Consider the following 17,741-nt stretch of genomic DNA (forward strand, 5'->3'; position numbering starts at 1 on the left):
CTGAGAAGCTGTCTTCTGGGCTTATACTTCCCAGTTTGGCTCAAATAAAACTCTTTTCTATGCCTATTGTAGATTATTTATTGATTTTTTTCCATTGACATCTCCAAGAGGAAATATGTGATTAGTTCGTATAATAATGACAGTGGTGATTAAATAAGTTATGCTAATAATCAAATTTATCTTACATCAAAGATCGTAGAAACTCCATTTTGGCCTCTTCCTCCGTTTTTTCCTTTATCAGAAAGATGCACACTCCCCGGCACTTGGGAGACTACAGATTCATACTGTTTAATTAGTATTGGCCAGACTAATGTTTTCAACAAAAAGAGGGCTCTAGATTTTTTTTTTGGTGCGGCACTAGCCTAAGCGTGGTGGTGTTCCTTCAACTCTACTGGCGTTCTGTGCTATCACGGACTTGAATTTACCAGCCCAAAAAACTCCAAGAGGGACGTCCTCTTTCGTGGCCGGGGACGGGAACGCATCTTGGGGGCGTCACCGGCTCCCTCGAGGTCCTGAGAGAAAAATCTGCGGGTAGAAGAAGCTCCTTTGCAGGAGCGTGCCACGGCCTCCCGGGGGAGGGTTTTGTCCTTCGTGTCCGCGGGACCTGCTTCTCGCCGAGGGGTAGTGAGAGCAGCCGCTACCCCTCCTGCAGACAGCGGGGCCAGCCCGTTAGCTAGGAGCTCGGCAACCATCCGGCAGTCCGAGCCGCGCCCCGGAGCTGGTGTGGGGGAGGGGCGGCGGCGCTCGCGCTGCGTCGAGTTTCCCAGAATTCCCAGCGGCCGCGGGGAAAGTTTACGGGACGTAGGCGGCGGCGGCGGCGGCGGCAGTCGTAGCGGCTATTAGGCGGCCCGCAGCGGACCATGACCCTGCGCGGGCGTCCCTGGCTGCTCTTCTCTGAGTTCTCGGGCAGCGTCGTGGAGCGGGCAGACTTCCGGGAAGGAGCGGACAAGAGATTGAGTGGTGGCCGGCGCGCTTAGCGCCCCGAACATGCGGCAGTCCCTGTGGGCGACCCCGGGCTGCGGAGAGGCGGCGGCGGCGGCGGCGGCGGCGGCGGCGGCGGCGGCGGCGGCTCGGGAGGGAAGGAGGCGGCGGCGCCGGCGGAGGTGGCGGCGGGGACGCCCGGCGCCCGTCGCGGAGCCCTAGGGCGGCTGCTTGGTGTGGCCTGGGGCCTCGTGGACAAGGATGCTGTCCCGAAAAAAAACCAAAAACGAAGTGTCCAAGCCGGCCGAGGTGCAGGGGAAGTACGTGAAGAAGGAGACGTCGCCTCTGCTGCGGAGTGAGTGTCGGGCGCCGCGCCCACACCTGGCCGGGGCGGCCACGGGCTGCGGGGACCCGGGCGGGGTGCCGGACGCCGCTCCCTGCGGCTTCGCATTCCTTTTTGGTCTCTGTGGAATATTGGTTTTTGTTTTGTTTTTTAATTTTATTATGCCTGGAGTGGTGTTCGTTGTTTGAAAGCTGATAAAGAATAAGCAACTTAGATTATTCCACCTCCGCCCCCCTCCCCCCAAATAACCACAGATTTTCCGGTCCCCTTGTGGCAGTGTCGTTGGTTTTGATTACGGGAAGAAAGAGGTTCTTTAGGAAACACTTAAATTGCTGATCCCCTGATTTTATAGGAAATTTTAAAGTGATTTTAAAGTGATTACACTGGGGCACATGTTTTTCTCTTCTCGTTACGTCGAGATTTGCCTTGTGTTTGTAAACATTGAGGGTGTCACTCGCCCGTGCTGGAAGCCGTGCGAACGCTTGGGTAGAATTCCTTAGCCCGTCAGCTGTTGGATGCCGAAGTAAGGAGGTGAAAGCTGACCGTCGCTATTGTAGCCACTACCCAAAGCCTCATCAATAGTAGATCTCAGGGTGGAGGAGCCAAAATTACATGTTTGGCTGTGTTCATCGTGAGAATTGCTTCAAATAAAGCACCCTAGAGACCCCAAAAAGAAAGTACTCAAATTCTATCATATTTCAGGGTATATTACGAAAAAGTTTTTTAAAAAAAATTTAATAGAGTGCATTTTTCTTCCCCCTGAACACTGGCACTTTTCTAATTTTCAATTTAAGTATTTGACTCTGATTTTCCGGCGGAGTCTTTTGAATTTTTAATTCTTGCTTGTGTGTTCAGAACATTTGTGAGCTAAGGAGCTAATTTTTTGGTGCTCATACTGCTGGGTCCTTTGTGTAAGTTTCCTTCTTGGAAGCTGGTGACTTTGTGACTTAAGCATTACCTCATATTGTAATTGGGAAAGCTTTTCATAGAGGTTCCTAGTAATATTTGCCCAAGATCACACAGAAAGGTGTGGAGAGCATGTTTTTTCCATTAGAACCACATCATCAACTTTCCAGATTTATCCTTGTATTTGCAGTGCTTTCTTACAGAACAGAAGAGATCAGATGGGTACATCAGTAACCTGAAACTTGATTTTTAAGCCTTTTTTAACATTTTGATTTTCGGTTACACATTCTCTTAGGATTTTGGCTAAAATAGCTTGCAGTTTGCTGCAAATAAAGTTTATTGAACATTACTTGAAATCATGAAATACATTTGCCACACCTTTAAGCAAATAACTTTTGATATAGTACTTTTTTAGTTACATCAAATGTTGAGCCTTGTTTATTTGGATACTTATTTTTGTCTACTTAGCTTCTGTTGTATATTAATATGAGTGCTCTCTGATACTGTTAATGAACTAATAAAACGGTCTCCAAATCCAGTTTTCTTCTTGCTATAAAGGTATTTGCTTTCTAACCAGGAATACCTAAGCTATTTAAGTTCTGTGTTCAAAAGTACTGTATCCTGGGCTTCCCTGGTGGCACAGTGGTTAACAATCCGCCTACCAATGCAAGGGACATGGGTTCGAGCCCTGGTCCGGGAAGATCCCACATGCCGCGGAGCAACTAAGCCCGTGTGCCACAACTACTGAGCCTGTGCTCTAGAGCCCAGGAGCCACAACTACTGAGTCCATGTGCCCCAGCTACTGAAGCCTGTGTGCCTAGAGCTCGTGCTCCACAACAAGAGAAGCCACCAAGATGAGAAGCCACCAAGATGAGAAGCCCGTGCACTGCAACGAAGACCCAACTCAGCCAAAAATTAAAAAAAAAAAAAAAAGTACTGTATCCTTAAAGCCATTGTTCTTCTCTTATCTTCTGTTTTGAGTTATAATTGTTCTTAAAGGAGCCATAGTTTTAGACTTGGCGTTTTTTTGAACTGGTTCAACATTTGTGTGTCTCTTCGAAATGAGATTCTTTTTTTTTTTTTTTTTTAAGATTTTTGGCCGCACCCTGTGGCATATGGGATCTTAGTTCCCGGACCAGGGATGGAACCTGTGCCCTCTGCATTGGAAGGCGGAGTCTTAACCACTGGACCACCAGGGTAGTCCCAGAAATGAGATCTTTTTTATTTTTTAATTTTCATAGTTAAATTTTTAGTTTTTCCATGTTTTGATTACTGTACTACTGCTACATAATTCCAAGAGTAGGAAGGCCAGGTTAATAATATTAAAATCTTTTTAGAGGAATTCACCTTTACATGTTTGGGAATAGCATTATGTTCTGTTTTATTTTTTAAATCGTGTTTGCTTGAAGAAGGGCTTGGGGAATTTTGAAAATGAAGTAAAATCAGCAAAACAAACTGAAATGTTAAGTTATGCTGGTTAACTGTGTATCCATTTGTTAGATCGTTTACATGTTTATTCATGAGTGTTTCATTAATGTGTATTTCATAGTTAAGCTTATTGACGTTTAATCATATCATGTATGGTAGTATGCAGAATACGTCCGATTCTGGCAGAGCTTACATATAACATGTTTATACAAATTATAAATTCATTTGAGTGGGAAGACATCAATCAGCCTCAATTTTTAAATACCCAGGGACTTCCCTGGTGGCGCAGTGGTTAAGAATCCGCCTGCCAATGCAGGGGACGCGGGTTCGAGCCCTGGTCCGGGAAGATCCCACATGCCTCAGAGCAACTAAGCCTGTGCGCCACAACTACTGAGCCTGCGCTCTAGAGCCTGCGTGCCACAACTACTGAAGCCCATGTGCCTAGAGCCCGTGTTCTGCAATGAGAAGCCACTGCAATGAGAAGCCCGCACACCGCAACCAAGAGTAGGCCCCGCTCGCCGCAGCTAGAGAAAGCCTGCACGCAGCAATGAAGACCCAACGCAGCCATAAATAAATAAACAAACAAACACAAATACTTTCCTAAAATTTTAAATTGTGTTTTCTTAAGTCCAAATTTTAAATTGTGTTTTCTTAAGTCCATTGAAATTTTTCATTTTGGGGTGATAGATATAAATGAACAACTTTTGAAAAGTGTATTACTTACTGGTCATTTTACTCTTTGTTCTGTTATAGATCTTATGCCTTCATTTATCCGGCATGGTCCAACAATTCCAAGACGAACTGATATCTGTCTTCCAGATTCAAGCTCTAATGCCTTTGCAGCTTCTGGAGATGGAATAGTTTCAAGAAACCATAGTTTCCTTAGAACTCCAATTCAAAGAACACCTCATGAAATAATGAGAAGAGAAAGCAACAGATTATCTGCACCTTCTTACCTTGCCAGGAGTCTAGCAGATGTCCCTAGGGAATATGGCTCTTCTCAGTCATTTTTAACAGAAGTTAATTTTGCTGTTGAAAATGGAGACTCTGGTTCCCGATATTATTATTCAGATAATTATTTTGATGGTCAGAGGAGGCGCCCACTTGGAGATCGAGCACACGAAGACTATAGATATTATGAATACAACCATGATCTCTTCCAAAGAATGCCACAGAATCAGGGGAGGCATGCTTCAGGTAACTTAAAATTAGTTTGTATTTAGGTTTATTAACACTTCATTAAAAAGATGTTCTTTTTCTAGATTTTCTTGGGAAGCTAACAGATACTCCTAGAGAACTACTACTCCATTTTGCCAGTCTTGCTAAGCCTGCTTGCAAATAATTATTAACCTACATGGAGGGAAAGAATTTTGTGTCCATTAACTCACCTAATTATTTTGTAAAAACTTGATACGTATCTGAATTCTATCTAGACTGTTAACAGTATGAACCTTGAAAACTTAGAGAGATTTTAATGTCTGTAGTTGGATTGAATCTATGTTTAGATTTAGTAGAATGGGACGGTTAGGGATTCAGAGAAACTGGACTTAAACCTGGGAAAGGAAAGGCAAATAAGAATTGCGCATGGTAGGTGATACCACGGGCAACTGCATCATTACTTAGCTAACACTTGCACTGTTTCTTTTTTAACAGAACTGTTTTTGTAGTTAAAGAATTATTTCCCTAGTTTAAAAAGACTTATTGTCAAATGATTAATTGTGTGTTAAGTGTGTCTTTTTGTTGTTGTGCTTTTTGCAATGAGCAAAAATATTTGCCATATAATTTTCAAAAATCTGCTCTCTATATTTCCTGACTTTGGGATAATTTTCCTGACAGGGAGCAGAAGAGATAGGAGAAATGCACAGTTTTACTTTATTCCTAAAGTACTAGATTACACTAGGTAAACTGAAGCAAGCTGAAAATTAAACTTTTTAATCTGATTGGTTTTTTTTCCTAGTAAGTTGTAGGCTTTAAATTTTGGCAGGATAAAAATAAAAAATACATGAGACATTTACTTTTTTAGCCCATGAAACTTCAAATAAAGTGACTTAAAAACAGTTTGGTGTATGAGCGTTTTGAGTGTAGAAAACATTTCATTCACTTAGTATTAATCATTTATGTGTCTATCATTTTCCCTTTTGGTATCTGACTTCTGGTACCTTATTTGGGAGAACAAAACCAATATATGAAAAATGATGATAGACAGTTGTTATACTATGTGGTACTGACTGAGTGCGATAGGGAGCCAGAAGAGAGAGAGATCAGGGTAGGCTAGAATACTTAGAGAATGGTCCATGGAAGAGGTGGGACCTGAACTATTTTTCTTTGCGCTTGGACTGTAGATTGACACGGGATATAGGAAGGACATTTTAGGTGAAATAATCAGTGAAAACAGCAGACATGTAAATCCAAGTAACTGTGTAATTCTGTCTAATTTGAAGAAATAAGTTGTAAGATGGAGTGGAGATTAGTGATGCAACAACAGGCTGTAGGATTTAAACTCGAGTCAAGCAGAAGCCATTGCAGATTTCAAAAGGACAAGATTTTCATTTTATGAAAGCAGTGTTCAAGATTAGTTTACTAGCTGTACTCAGGATAGGTTGCTAGAGAAAAGAGAACCTCAGGTACCAGTGGTAGTGCAAATCTATGATGCTTTTGGAGGAAAAATGAGACTTAATTATGGTTTGGGGAGAAAGTAAATCACTGAAGTTTTGAAAATAGTATGGAACAGTTGGCAAGAGCAGCTTATTTTGTGAAAGCTGACATTCAAGTCTCACTGGGATATTGAAGAGGAGAGGTTTTCTAGGCATATAGAAATACTGTAATGAAAATAGGTGAGAGCCTTTTTTGTTTTTAAATTCTAGGTTAAAGGATTAGACAGTTGCATACTTCAGTGTTTCTTTTGGCTATTTCTGATATCGTGTCGCTTTTTTTGTTGTTGTTGCGGTACACGGGCCTCTCATTGCTGTGGCCTCTCCCGTTGCGGAGCACAGACTCCAGACGCGCAGGCTCAGCGGCCACGGCTCAATGGCCCAGCCGCTTCGCGGCATGTGGGATCTTCCCGGACCGGGGCACGAACCCGTGTCCCCTGCATCGGCAGGCAGACTCGCAACCACTGCGCCACCAGGGAAGCCCTATCGTGTAGTTTTAAACCTCAGAAGTGATTTGTTATCCAATCAAAATAGTATGTTTTAAAAATAAAGTTCATTTTTATATATTTTTTAGAGTAATACCTGCTTATTATCGGAAATTTGCAAAATGCAGAAAAGTAAAGGTAAAGCACTCATTATGCCAGAGATTCTTTGTATTTAGTTACTTCCTTCATCTTTTTCCATGACATTTCTTTTTAACATTGTCGTGATTATACTCTGTACAGTTTCATATCCTTGCTTTTTTACTTTAATGAGTTTCTGAATGTTAAACACTATTTATATGTAGTTTCAAAGCTCCATAGATTTCCATTTGGTGCATGTCTTATGGTTAATATTTTAAATGTTAATGAGGATTTGACCTAGGCTGGGGACATTTGGAAAGGGGCGAAGTGAGACGCATCTGCATTGATGGGCCTTGGCCAATAATGGGTATTGAGGGATGAGGGAAAGAGAAGAGTCAGATAGGATTAGCAAAGCACCTGACTGTATAAGAGGTGCTCTAAAAATAAATGGTTGAATAAGTGAATGGATCCACAGATTTCAAGTCTGGAGTCTTAAGACATTTTTGGTAGCCAAGGGGTAGCGGGAATAATAGCTTATAACAATCTTTTTCATTAATACAGATTGCTGTTCTTCGTACTTACATTTCCCATGTATATTTATGTTGCAACCATCACTGATAGCTCATGACACTTTTATGCCTGAAGTATGAAGAATTAATGATACCAGGTTAAAAATCTTATTTTAAAATTCTGATTCGCAAAATATCTTTGAGGAAATACTGTAAAAACTAAATTTCTACGGATCCTCTCTTAGAACCCTTTTTATGCAATTTGATATAGTTTTTGTAATTTTAATGACAGACTTTAAAACAGCTTTCCCCAGTCATATTTTAGAAATAAATAAAATACAAGTTAATTGGATACTTTTTCAAATTAAAGAATGTCATTTAAAAAAAGATTTGCACTTATTACGACAGTGATACATGCTTGAGAAATTTCACTTAACATTAATTTATATCAGGGCAATAAGATTAATGTTTTACCTTTCAGAAAAAAACGGAACTTCTTTGCAGGGATCTCCTAAGTGGCAGGGAAGGATTAACAACCCAATTATTAACCAAACAGAAAAGCCTAACAGCTGTCTTTTCCAGAAGAAAAACAATCTGAATATGAGACAATAGCTGGAAGTTTCTTGAATTCATCTTGAAAAGACTTGAAACTTCTTATATTTTCCAGATTTATGCTGGAGAGAGTTCAGGGAATTTGAATGAATGGAAAGGAGAAAGTAAGTTTGTGGGAGAGTAAGGATGTGTTGTAGACAGATTTATTTTTACAAGGTTTAAATTTCGATTTGTTACTAATGTAATCATAAAAAAGGTATGAAAGAAAATAGTTTTGTAATGACTTGACAGTAGTAATTCCTGCCAATTAGTTATTACTTAGACTTTGAAGAAACACCTTATCTCAGGGGTTAATTTCATCTTACTGTATTTAGCAGAAGTACAAAAAACAAGTTGTATAATATCTTAACGGGTTTTACGGTCTAGCACGTTCTACATTTAGCTGTGAAATTTGACCTTTAACATTTTGGCCTACAGGCAGTTACTGTATGTGCCAGAGGAAGGAATTCTGCTGTTAACAGGAAGTCTTTAGTTGGAATACTAAAGGCAGATTGAATGCCTTTGTTCTGCTCCTAACTAATTTAGTTCTATGCAATTGTAAGTAACAAACTTTTAACTTTTATTTTTAAAGACAGCTAAAGAAATCAAGTAATAAAGATCAAATTAAAAAGTTCCAGGCCTTACCAAAAAAAAAAAAAAAAAATTACTGGAGTTGTGTTTGCGCCAGGAAATGCATAAGTATTAGTTAACCAGAATCTTCTTTTGAGGAAGTGTTAATAATCCTTAGGAGCACAACTTTATTTGTAGTTATTTTGGAGAGGAGGAAAAAAAGCAGTTGGTTTAGTTTATTTTTATCAGCATCTTGATTATAACATTGTCTGTAATGTTTAGTATTACCCTGGAGGTTGTAACCTTCATTAGAGTTCCATATTCTATTTTATTCTCTGTAGCCACTTCAACATTAGGAAACTAGAATTTTTGAGCTTGTCTCTAAGGACAGATCTTGTAGGTATCTGCCACTTTTGTAGGACAGTAAGTTCTTTGGAGGCATATCTAGTGAAAGCTTGGTGGAGAGACAGAGTAATACTTTATCTGTGTCTTTGGGAAATCATGTATGTAGCTTATTAATGTTCTAGTTTATTTTATGTAAGTGGAAGGTGCTTGTGCCATTAATTCCTGCAAATGGAAGTTATTTTGAAGATTATGAATGCCACTCATTCTTTTCTGGGACTAATAATTGAAATTATGGAAAACTATTTTTTCCCTTGTAGCTCAGAAACAAGTTCAGAATTATAGATTGCATTTTCTTTTATTAGTGGCAGTCGTATTTTCTTTGAAGAATTACAGTTGATCTTTTGGGGTAAGATTACGTGGTTGGTAATAAATTTGTCATTTGACCTTATATCATCTGTGTGGCCTTTGGTAAAATAACTTACTTGTTGAACCTTTGTTTCCTCATCTGTAAATTGGTAATGATACCACTACCTCATAGCGCTGATTGAGTATGAAATAGTACATACATATGGAAAGGGCCAGGGACAGAGTAGACATTCATAATTGTTAGTGCTCATGTTTTTTGTAAGGTATCATATGCTCTTGTATGCATTTTCCAGATTTGGCATGTTTGGTTATTGAAGTTTCAGCTTTCTAACTGAACTTAAGAGTGGAGGTCTGGTGTGTTAGAGCTTGATATAGCTTTTTTTTTTTTTAAGTCTGCTAGACTTATTTTATTACTGATAATATTTTATGTTTTAGATTGGTGGTTTCCAGTCTTTTTGTACAGTACATTCATCTCTCACTAGTTTTATAGAATTATCCAAATAATAGTTTGAAAAAAATTTAGTGCACATGGCAGCTTCAGAAAGTGGGGGGGTGGTTTGTCATTGAAACTAAATAAACTGTCATTGAAACTAACTAAAAAGGTTAGGAATCATGGTTTCACATGGCATTGGTAAAGCTGATGAGCCTATTTGGGACTTTGTGGACTTCATGGCTCCCTTATCAATAACTTGCAAGGTTTAGTTCCTGGACACAGAGGTTTTACAGAGAGGTCTTTGTGTTTCCTCTAAACGTGAATTTCAAGTTTATCATGGTTTAAAATCTGCTGTTTGGTACCTACTATTGTTTACATGTAACAGTACATGTGTTTCTAGATTTAGGCAAGTTCAGTATATGGAAATTTGGATTTTCTAAGCAGATGAATGAAATTGTCACAAACTCTCTAAGCCTGTACAGTTTTAAATTACTATAATAGCTTTTTGTTTTTAACGCTACATTTAGAAATCTGTGTGTTTCCAGGGGGACCTCTGTTGGGCCCGAATGTTATGGGTCTTATCAATAACTCAATATGAGTACATTGAATTGATTATAATTCTTTTAAAAAATTGCTATCCTTGGTTGTGGCTAGTACTACAACATTTTTAGTGATGGAAGTATGAGAAAGTATAAAGCCACTGCATGCTTGAACAGCGTGATTTTAGTTATTTGCTATGTGTTTGTCTTTAGTTAATTGGCTTATTTCTTTTCTCTTTAAATATTTTCTCTTTAAGTACTGAAGTTGCTTAAGCTACACTTACTAAATAAACGTTCAGTTGCAGGTGACAGAAGCCAAAGTCAGTTTCACCAAAAGACTTGTTAGCTTTGTTTTGTTTTATAGTCACCATATGTTTTAGAAATGTATGCCTTTCTTCCCAAAAGGTACTGAGCAAGAGTGATTTTGTTTTCTTTCTTGCATTTTCCGTTCTGCCAGAGTACTTCATAGGTGGCGTTGTGTACATTCTATTGCATCAGTTCCAGATACACATAATGACTGATTTCTCTTTTTGTGATATTAAATTTGGTTATGGGATCAGAAGTCATACCAATTCATCATCATGATGTTGTCCATCAGCTTTTCACCTATTGATTTGGAAGCCATTAATCATTATTGGCTAGATCCAATATTGCTATTCATATAAGACAGGATAAATGGTAGATCTTTTCCTTTACTTACTATTTTTCAGAATAGTCAGTTGATACCCTAACCACCTCCAGAGGTAACCAATGAGGTTTATTTTTTTAGTGTCTTTATGAACTCGAGGATTTAAAAAAAATTAAATACCAAGCTTTATTTGGATTTCACCAGCTTTTTCCTTAATACTCATTTTCTGTTACAGGATCCAGTGCAGAGTGCCACATTACATTTAGTTGTCATATTTCCTTAGTGTTCTTTGGTGTATGACAATTTCTTAGTCTTGTCTTTTTTCTTTTTTTTTTTTTTTTTTTGCGGTACGCGGGCCTCTCACTGTTGTGGCCTCTCCCGTTGCGGAGCACAGGCTCCGGACGCGCAGGCTCAGCGGCCATGGCTCACAGGCCCAGCCGCTCCGCAGCATGTGGGATCTTCCCGGACCGGGGCACGAACCCGTGTCCCCTGCATCAGCAGGCGGATTCTTAACCATTGCGCCACCAGGGAAGTCCATGGGGCAACATTTTTTTGAATGTTCTTTTTTAATCAACTTTGTACCTTTTTGCCCCTTTAATTTTTTTTATAGAATTGATGTTGTGCTGTCCTAATTATACATTATTGAATAATTAGGGTTTTTCTCTGCCAGTTATTTGAAATTGGCTCCTGTGGTTGCGAGGGGTGTAAGGGGTTGTGTAGGGAAAAGGAAGAATTACCAGGGTAGTGTTTTGGGCTACTTGGTTTTGCGCAGTGCTGTGTTCTTATTTCCACTTCTTTCTTTACTGTTCTTCTAGCCCAGCTGCTTTTGGCAGTTTTTGTATGTATATTAGATTTAGGGATTATACCTCTCTAATTTTTTTTTGAAGTCTAGTTGGTTTACAGTATTGTGTTAGTTTCAGGTGTACAGCATAGTAATTCATTTTTTGCAGATTGTATTCCACTATAGGTTATTATAAGATACTGGGTATAATTCCCTGTGCTATACAGTAAATCCTTGTTGCTTATCTATTTTATATGTAATAATTTGTAACCGTTAATCCCATACTCTTGATTTGTCCCTCCCTTCCCCTTTTGGTAACCGTAAGTTTGTTTTCTATGTCTGTGAGTCTGTTTCTGTTTTGTGTATAGACTCATTGTATTATTTTTTAGATTCTACAAATAAATGATATCATATAGTATTTGTCTTTGACTTATTTCACTAAGCATAATATTCTCTATCCATATGTTGCTGCAAATGGCAATATTTCATTCTTTTTTAGAGCTGAGTAATATTCCATTGTGTGTGTATGTGTGTGTGTATATATGTGTGTGTATACATATATATATGTATACACACACATATATACACCATATCTTCTTAAGCCAATCTGTTGATGGGCACTTGAGTTGATTCCATGTCAACTATTGTAAATAGCGCTGCTATGAACATTGGAGTGCATGTATCTTTTCGAGTTAGAGTTTTCCTCTTTTCCAGATATATGCCCAGGAGTGGAATTGCTGGATCATATGCAACTTTATTTTTAGTTTTTTAAGGAATCTTCATACTGTTTTCCATAGTGGCTGCACCAATTTACATGCTTACCAACAGTGTAGGAGGGTTCCCTCTTCTCCACACCCTCTCTGGCATTTATTACTTGTGGACTCTTTAATGATGGCCATTCTGATCAGTGTGAGGTGATGCCTCATTGTAGTTTTGATTTGCATTTCTCTAATAATTAGCAACATTGAGCATCTTTTCATGTGCCATCTGTATGTCTTCTTTGGAGAAATGTCTACTTAGGTCTTCTGCTCACTTTTTGATTGGGTTATTTGTTTTTTTAACATTGAGTTATGTAAGCTGTTTGTATATTTTGGATATTAACCCCTTGTTGGTTGCATTGTTTGCAAATATTTCCTCCCATTCCATTGGGTTGTCTTTTCATTTTGTTTATGGTTTCCTTTGCTGTGCAAAAGCTTGTAAGTTTGATTCGGTCCCATTTATTTGTTTTTGCTTTTTTTTTTTGCCTTGGGGACTGATCTAAGAAAATACTGCTACGATTTATGTCAAAGAATGTTTTGCCTATGTCATCTTCTAGGAGTTTTATGGTGTTATGTCTTAAATTTAGGTCTTTAAACCATTTTGAGTTTATTTTTCTATATGGTGTGAAGGAATGTTTTAATTTCATTGTTTTACATGTAGTTGTCCAGCTTTCCCAGTGCTGCTTGTTGAAAGAGACTGTCTTTTCTCCATTGTATATCCTTACCTCCTTTGTCATAGAATAATTGACTGTAGGTGAGTAAGTTTATTTCTGGGCTTTCTATTCCATTCCGTTGATCTATGTGTGTCTTTTTGCACCAGTACCATGCTGTTTTGATTACTGTAGCTTTGAAGTATAGTCTGAAGGCTGGGAGACTGATACCTCCAGCTTTGTTCTTTTTCTCAATATTGCTTTGGCAACTCTGGGTCTTTTGTGGTTCCATATAAATTTTAAAATTATTTGTTCTCATTCTGTGAAAAATGTCATGGGTGTTTTGATAGGGATTGCATTAAATCTACAGACTGCTTTGGTAGTATGGCCATTTTAACAATATTCTTCCAGTTTAAGAGCATGGAATATCTTTCCATTTCTTCGAATCCTCTTCAGTTTCCTTTATCAGTGTTTTGTAGTTTTCAGCATATAGGTCTTTAACCTCCTTGGTTAAGTTTATTCCTAGGTTTTTTTGTTTTTGTGTTTGTTTTTTGGGGGTGAGGTTTTAAATGGAATTGTTTTTATCTTTACTTTCTCTTATATTTCATTATTAGTGTATAGAAACGCAACAGATTTCTGTATATTAATCTTGTATCCTGCTGCCTTGCTGAGATCGTTTATTTGTTCTAATAGTTTCTGTGCAGAGATTTTAGGGTTCTCTATATAGAATATCCTATCTGTGAATAGTGACAGTTTTACCTTTACCCTTCCAATTTGGATACCTTTTATTTCTTTTTCTTGTCTGATTGCTGTGGCTAGGGCTTCCAATATTGTATTAAGTAGAAGCAGGGAGAGTGGGCATCCTTGTCTTGTTCCTGAATTTAGTGGAAAGGCTTTCAGCTCTTCACTGTTGAGTATTATGTTGGCCATGGGTTTGTCATAAGTGGCTTTTATTGTGTTGAGACATGTTCTCTCTATACCCACTTTGCTGAGTTTTTATCATAAATTGTTGTGGAATTTTGTCAATAGTTCTTTCTGCATCTGTTGAGATGATGATATAGTTTATATTCTTCAACTTGTTAACGTGGTGTGTCACGTTGATTAATTTGCAGATATTGAACCATTCTTGCATCCCTGGGATAAATCTCACCTGGTCATGATGTATGAGCCTTTTAATGTATTGTTGAATTTGATTTTTATATTTTGTTGAGGATTTTTGCATCTATGTTTATTAGTGATATTGGCTTGTAATTTTTTTGTGGTGTCTTTGGTTTTGGTATCAGGGTGATGCTGGTATTGTAGAATGATTTCATGATCATTCCTTCCTGTTCAATTTTTGGAATAGTTTGAGAAGGATAGGTGTTAACTCTTCTGTAAATGTTTGGTAGAGTTCTCTTGTGCAACTGTCTGGTCCTGGTCTTTTGTTTTTTGGGAGTATTTTTTATCAGTGATTCAGTTTCATTACTAGTAATTGGTCTGTTTGTATCTTCTATTGAATATTTCTTCCTGGTTCCATCTTGGGAGATCGTGCATTTCTAGGAATTTGTACATTTCTTCTAGGCTGTCCATTTTATTGATGTGTAATTATCCATATTAATCTACGATCCTTTGTATTTCTATGATATTTGATGTAACTTTTCCCTTTTTTTCCTGATTTTATTGACGTTAGCCCTCTCTCTTTTTCTCTTGATGAATCTGGCTAAAGATTTATCAATTTTTCTTACCTTTTCGAAGAACCAGCTCTTAGTTTCATTGATCTTTCCTATTGCTTTTTTTTTGCGATACGTGGGCCTCTCACTGCTGTGGCCTCTCCCGTTGCGGAGCGCAGGCTCTGGACACACAGTCTCAGCAGCCATGGCTCACGGGCCCAGCTGCTCCGTGGCATGTGGGATCCTCCTGGACCGGGGTAGGAACCCGTGTCCCCTGCATCGGCAGGCGGCCTCTCAACCACTGCGCCACCAGGGAAGCCCATTTCCTATTGCCTTTTTAGTCTCTGTTTCATTTATTTCTTCTCTGTCCTTTATGATTTCTTTCCTGTTAGTAACTTTGGGTTTTGTTCTTTTTTTCTAGTTCCTTTAGGCATAAGGTTAGATTGTTTATGTGAGATTTTTCTTGTTCTTGAGGTAGTCTTGTATTGCTATAAACTTCCTTCCCTTCCTCTTTTGTTCTCTTCTCTTGTGATTTGATGACTAACTTTAGTGTTGTGTTTGGATTCCTTTTTCTTTTTTGTGTGTGTATCTATTGTAGATTTTCGGTTTGTGGTTACTATGAGGTTTGATATAGCAGTCTATATATAAACAAGATTGTTTTAAGTTGCTGGTCTTTTAATGTCAAATGCATTTCTAATACCCTGCATTTGTGTTCTCCTTTTCTCACAATTGCTGGTTTTGATATACTTGTATGTGAATGATTTTCTAGCTTTACTGTATGTTTGCCTTTACCCGTGAGCTTTTCCATTCATAATTTTCTTGTTTCTAGTTGTGGTCTTTTCTGCTTAGAGAAGTTCTTTTAGCATTTGTTGCAAAGCTGGTCTGGTGGTGCTGAATTCTCTTAGCTTTTGTTTGTCTGTAAAGCTTTTCATTTCTCCATCAAATTTGAATGAGAGCCTTCCTGGGTAGAGTATTCTTGGTTGTATTTTCTTCTCTTTCATCACTTTTAGTATATCATGCCACTTCATTTTGGCCTGCAAAGTTTCTGCTGAGGAATCAGCTGATAACATTATTGGAGTTCCCTTGTATGTTTTTTTGTCACTTTTCTCTTGTTTTAATATTTTTTCTCTTTAATTTTTGTCAGTTTGATTACTGTGTGACTCCGTGTGTTCCTTCTTGGGTTTTTACTGCCTGGGACTCTGTACTTCCTGGACTTCGGTGACTGTTTCCTTTCCCGTGTTAGGGAAGTTTTCATCTATTATCTCTTCAAATATTTTCTCAGGTCCTTTCTCTTCTCTTCTCCTTCTAGGACCCCTATAATGTGAAAGTTGGTGTATTTAATGTTGTCTCAGAGGTCTCTTAGACTGTCTTCTTTTCATTTTTGTTTTCTTTATTCTGTTCTGTGGCAGTGATTTCCACCATTCTGTCTTCCAGGTCACTTATCCATTCTTCTGCCTCAGTTATTCTTTTATTGGTGCCTTCTAGTGTTTTTTTTTTCGTTTCAGTTATATATCGTTCATGTCTGTTTGTCTGTTCTTCAGTTTTTCTAGGTCTTTAGTAAACATTTCCTGCATCTTCTCAATCCTTGCCTCCATTCTTTTTCCAAGATCTTGGATCATCTTCACTATCATTCTGAATTCTTTTTCCCGTAGGTTGGCTATCACCATTTCACTTAGTTGTTCTTCTGCGGGTTTCATCTTGTTCCATCATCTGGGACCTAATCCTCTGCCATCTCCTTTTGTCTAACTTCCTGTGATTGCTGTTTCCTTTCCACAGGCTGCAGGATGGTAGTTCTTGCTTCTGCTGTCTGCCCTCTCATGGATGAGGCTGTCTAAGAGGCTTGTGCAGGCTTCCTGGTGGGAGGGGCTGGTTCCTGCCCAGTGGTGGTGGAGCTGGGTCTTGTCCCTCTGGTGGGAAGGGCTGTGTGTGCTCAGGGAGACTTTTCAGCCACTTGTCTGCTAATGGGTGGGGCTGTGTTCCTGCCCTGTTGGATGTTTGGCCTGAGGTAACCCCAGCACTGGAGCCTACAGGCTGTAGGGTAGGGCTAATGGCAACCTCCAGGAGGGCTCACACCAATGCATACTCCCCGGATCTGCTGCTGCCAGTGTCTTTGTCCCTGCCATGAGCCACAGCCACCCGCCACCTCCGCAGGAGATCCTCCAGTACTAGGCAGGTAGGTCTGGCCCTGTCTCATATGGGGTCACTGCTTTTTTCCCCTGGGTCCTGGTGAGCACGAGACTTTTTGTGTACTCTCCAAGAGTAGAGCTTCTGTTTCCCCCAGTCCTGTGGAAGTCCTGCGATCAAACCCCTCTAGGTCTTTTGGTTGGAGTGTTTAGTCCATTTACATTTAATGATATGTACTTATTGACATTTCTTAATTGTTTGGGGGGTTGTTTGTAGTTCCTTTTGTTCTCATGTCATTTGATGACTATTTTTAGTGTTATATTTGGGTTCTTTTTCTTTTTTGTGTATTTATTATAGATTTTTGGTTTGTGGTTACCATGAGGTTTATATATAGCCATATATATGTGTGTGTATATATATGTGGTTAAGTTGGTGATCTCTTAAGTTCAAATGCATTTTAACAACCCTGCATTTTTACCCCTCCTCCCGATATTTACTGGTTTTGTCATGTTTTACTTCTTTTTGGTTTGTGTATCCCTTAACTTCTTATTGTGGATATAGATGATTTTATTACTTTTGTCTTTCAACCTTCCTAATAGCTTTATACTTGGTTTTCTGTTGGGCAGAGCCATGTCCGAGGGTCCCTGGCTATAGGGCCCTGCGGGGTCCTGGAGCTGGCATTGGCCCGTAGGTGGGTGGGGCTGGTTCCTTATACAGCTGTCGGCATGGTCCTGGCAGTCCCGGAGCTTGTGTTGGACCACTGGTTGGTGGGACCAGATCCCAGGTTGGCTGCCTAAATTGGCTTAAGGTGTCCCAGATCTGGTTTTGGCCTGCTGGTGGATGGTGCCAGGGCCCAGGGGGTCCTGGGGCTGGTGCCATCCTGCTGGTGGGTGGGTTGGGTCCTGACAAGCCAGGCTGCAGGGCTGTGGTGGTCCTAGGGCTGATGTCTGCCTGCTGGCAGATGGGGCCGGGGCTCAGGGGATCCA

General features: G+C 39.4%; 1 protein-coding gene across 1 annotated transcript in view; it reads left to right on the forward strand.

Moving 5' to 3' along the window:
• The first annotated feature begins 682 nt into the window (after window positions 1-682).
• SAV1 (salvador family WW domain containing protein 1) overlaps window positions 683-17,741 on the forward strand; it is a 29,066-nt gene continuing 12,007 nt past the window's right edge. The window contains exons 1-2 of the mRNA XM_060142733.1: window positions 683-1,276; window positions 4,352-4,795. Coding sequence (XP_059998716.1) covers window positions 1,183-1,276; window positions 4,352-4,795 — 538 coding nt within the window. The 5' untranslated portion in view covers window positions 683-1,182. The remainder of the gene's footprint in view (window positions 1,277-4,351; window positions 4,796-17,741) is intronic.

This window comes from Lagenorhynchus albirostris, chromosome 1 (assembly GCF_949774975.1).
Source record: "Lagenorhynchus albirostris chromosome 1, mLagAlb1.1, whole genome shotgun sequence".
NCBI classification, from domain to species: Eukaryota; Metazoa; Chordata; class Mammalia; order Artiodactyla; family Delphinidae; genus Lagenorhynchus; species Lagenorhynchus albirostris.